General features: G+C 50.1%; 1 protein-coding gene across 1 annotated transcript; it reads right to left on the reverse strand.

The window, feature by feature from the left end:
• Positions 1-504: 504 nt before the first annotated feature.
• On the reverse strand, positions 505-3,614 carry LOC107037455. Its single transcript, XM_015256021.1, has 6 exons — positions 3,465-3,614; positions 2,040-3,175; positions 1,531-1,932; positions 1,364-1,474; positions 1,156-1,309; positions 505-864 (listed from the first exon to the last, which is right to left on the reverse strand). The coding sequence occupies exons 1-6, from the start codon at positions 3,612-3,614 to the stop codon at positions 505-507; spliced, it is 2,313 nt and encodes a 770-aa protein (XP_015111507.1).
• Between the last annotated feature and the right edge of the window lie 326 nt (positions 3,615-3,940).

Genomic DNA, 3,940 nt, shown 5'->3' on the forward strand with positions numbered 1-3,940 from the left:
GTCGGGCGTCGACCATCACCCCGAACTGTCGCATGAACGGGTGGAAAGTGATTTCGCTGGGTCCGAACTGCAGCATGTTTGTCTCAATTTTTTTCCTGCTAGTGATCAACACGGCTTCTGCAGCCGATCATCTCGAAGGTTGTGTCGAAGGTAAAGTTGATCTCTTCCAAGTATTCGCCCACAATGACTACGACCACGTCATCTGCAAATGCCACGAGTATGGTATCTCAGAGAGTGTGTATGTGTGTGCATGTGTTTTTTTGAGGGTTTTGAAAAAAATGCTTACGCACGATAGTGGACTGTCGTCACACCTTGTGTCGGACCTGCTCCTACTAAAAACCTCACCTCGAAATTCTTCGGCCCTTTGCTTCCCTCGCAGCGCCGCCGTTAAGTATTACTTCGCGAGGGAGATTTTAGCTTTTTCCTCGTTCAATGTGTTTCCATCTAATATACATCCCCCTGTCTGACTAAGGTGGTGAGTGTGGGCAGGGTGTTCCAATAGATTTAGCGTCTATCCTGCAGCTTTCGCCTGCGATCCTCATTTCTGAGCTCCTTTATGACTTCTGCCACGTAGCTGCTCGTTGCGTCCCAGCCTGCCTTCGAAAAGAGCATAGCTTCTACCAAATTATCAAGCCGGGTCGTTCCTCCAAGTGCAGACTTGCAGGTGTCGCGAATCATGCTGAAGCGGGGGCAACTGAAAGCCACGTGCTCGGCGTCTTCATTTACTCCTATGCAGGCCGGACACTCCAGGAAATCCTCATGTTTAAATTTGTGAACATAAGCCCGGAAGCACCCAGGTCTTGACAACATCTGTGTCAGGTAGTAATTCACCTCTCCGTGACTACGATTCAGCCAAACGTCCACCTGCGAGATGAGACGGTGAGTCCATCGCACATTCTGCGAGGCATCCCACTACAGTTGCCATCTCTACAAGCTATTTTTTTTTCTCTTTTGCCCTGAACTCTGAACCGCTCAATGTATTCGTTCCTCTTCGCCGATAGAAGAATTTTCGTTCTTCGGCTAGTACTTCAATGGGAAGCATCCTGGCAATAACACACACCGCATCCCCGGACACAGTGCGGTATGCACTGGCAACTTTAAGTTCCCTCAATCGATAAACTGGTGCAATGTTTCGTCATGATTCCTGCATCTGACCACCGGACGTGAACACGTGACCGTGACCACCGGAGACAACAGAGCTCGTCTTTTCTGCTTGGGTCTTCCCATGTTGGGCATGATGTGTGATAAGCTGGCTCTGACTCCAGACGCTTTAGTGCTCACATGCTCTGCTTGCTGCTTGAAATTCAGTCTGACATCACCCCCAGATATCGAATAATCGATTGAGAGGTGAGCTCGTAGTCACCGACTTGCAGTGTGATTGTCTCCAATTTTTTCCTGCTCCTGATGAGTACCGCTTCCTGTTTTATACTCCGCCAGATGCAAACTAACTGAGTCCATCCACTGACGTATCCTCCTGAATGTCGTATTGAAGATGGCTTTGATTTCCTCCAAATGTTTCGCCACAATCACCACAATAGGTCATCCCCAAATGCCACCAGTCTCGCCTCACTTGGCAGGGCTACCTTCAGCAATCCATCATACATGATGTTCCATAAAAGAGGACCCAGCACCGAGCCAGGGCCGAGAACTCTCTCGGTGAAGTAGCTATCTACCATCCTCTGCAGATATCCTCGTACGGTCATACTCTCGAGAGCCTCCATGATGCAGTCCCATTTAGCTGAGTTGAAAGCGTTGTTGATGTCAAGCGTCGCCACTAGACAGGACTTCTTCGTACCTTCTCCCAATCTTGTCGCAGAGATCGCCTCCTTAGCGGTGCTGATGACGAGGTCAATGCCATCGAGGGTAGAGCCACCCCTCCGGAAGCCATATTGGTTATCAGCTAGCAGCGGTTGTACTGTTGCTTCTATTCTTCTGTGGATGATACGCTCGAGAATTTTCCCAGCTGTATCCAGCATACATAGAGGGCCATAGGATGATGGTTCGTCCAGTGGCTTTTCCCTTTGGGGAGGAGCACTAACCTCTGCTGCTTCCACTTGGCGGGGGAGGTTCCCTCCCTCAGCCATGCGTTGTATACGTCCAGGAACAGTCCCGGTGCTGCACGGATCGCTGCTTTCAGCGCAATGTTGGGGATGCCATCAACACCAGGAGCCATGGTGTTCCCCACTCTACTGCAGGCTTCCTCCAGTTGCTCCTGTGTAATTGGTGGAATAGATGTTTCCGCACATTGCTCTGTGAACTGGTGAAGCTCCGGTTGTTGAAGAAACAACACCACCACGATATTTTCTAGGAACTTGGGGCATGTCAGTGATGGCATAGGCTGTTTTGTCAGCCACGTCATGACCATCCTATACGGCCTATCCCACGCATCAGCCTCGACCTCGTCGAAGAGTTCAGTCCAGCATTGCCTCTTGCTGCACTTGATCGCTTTGTTGAGCTTTCGACGTGCATTTTTATATTTTGTCTTCAGTTTTTCGGGGTTTCCCTTTTTCCGACTAGGCTTCGACGACCTTCTCGCCTTGCCGCACTCCTCGCGGAGAGTAGCGATCTCATCGTTCCACCAGTGCACCGGTGGCAGACGGTTTCCACTGCGTTTGCGGGGCATGGAGGCATCACAGGCCTTGGCAACTCTTCTCATGAAATGCTCGACATTCTCTGTAGCACTACTATCACTGATCGGGTGATCATTTAGTGCCGCTACGAATAAGCTAGGATCGAAGGTGCTCCCCTTCCAGCCGATTTCGTTGGTCTTCTCAGGTGTTGATCTGATCCTTTGGCTAGTGAATACCTCCCAAAAAATTGCTCGATGATAACTAGTGGTGTAGATGTCTATCACCTCCCGGGAGTAATTTCCTCTTGCGAGGCTGCTGCTAACAAACTCGAGATCTACGATTAAGCTGGTCTCTCCTCTTACAAAGGTGGGTTCAGCAACATTAGCAAGACGACGTCCAGTGTAGACATGGCCTCTAATAGTGTTTGCCGCCTTGTTTTGGTCTCTTTGCTGCTCCTGTCGACTGCCCAAGCATTGAAGTCCCCAGCAATTGCCACGGGAAAGTGCGGCTTCGCGTCCTTGATCAGTCTGTGCAGGAAGTCCGTCCAACTCGTCCAACGTCAGGCTCGGTGGAGCGTAACAGTTGTAAAAGTGGAGTCCTTCCAGCTTAGTTACCACGGAACCAGCCTACTGACTATTCGTAATACTCTGGAATGGGAGCTTGCCACAAGACCAGATAGCGGCCTTGCAATTTTTATCCGTCTCCCAGAGTTGGGTGTCCAAATGTGTGTATAGCTCCAAAATGATCACTAGATCGATGTTCAGCTCCCGCACCGTCTGTATAAGCAAGTCGTGTGCTGCCTCTCAATGGTTGAGGTTGAGCTGTAGAACCCACATTATGGTTTGATGTTCATCTTCTAGAGTGCTTCCATGAAGACAGAGCATCTGCTACTACCAGCAATATAGGCACAGTACTTCGTTCGGTCTTTCTCGATGTACCAGATACAGCGAGCTTCCTTCTCACAGGCAGCAGCTTTGCGGCCACACTCTGTACAGAGCTTTGCTCGGTCCACTTCACTTTTGCATTTGATGGCGAGATGTCCATAGTGCCAGCATTTAAAACACTTGACCAGTCTCTCCACCCTCCAGATCCGGCAGTTGAACCATCCTATACGAAGCTTACTTCGTTCGCCCAACAATTTCTTCGCGACTGCTGCAGCCATCGTCACCAATGCAATTTGGGTACCTCTATGGTCCTTGCCCAAGGATCTGTCGGCGTCCAGAGATATTTAGCAATCCAACCCAGCTGCGAGTTGTAAGATTTCGAGCACCTCCTCCTTCGTGGTCAGCTCATCCAGGTCCTTGATCTCGAGATCTTCTTGTGGTCCTTTACTAAGGACATCGGCATCATCTTCTGGGAACTCGGCTATA

The sequence above is a fragment of the Diachasma alloeum genome, unplaced genomic scaffold, assembly GCF_001412515.2.
Source record: "Diachasma alloeum isolate Michigan unplaced genomic scaffold, Dall2.0 Dall_scaffold_00242, whole genome shotgun sequence".
In the NCBI taxonomy this organism is placed as follows: Eukaryota; Metazoa; Arthropoda; class Insecta; order Hymenoptera; family Braconidae; genus Diachasma; species Diachasma alloeum.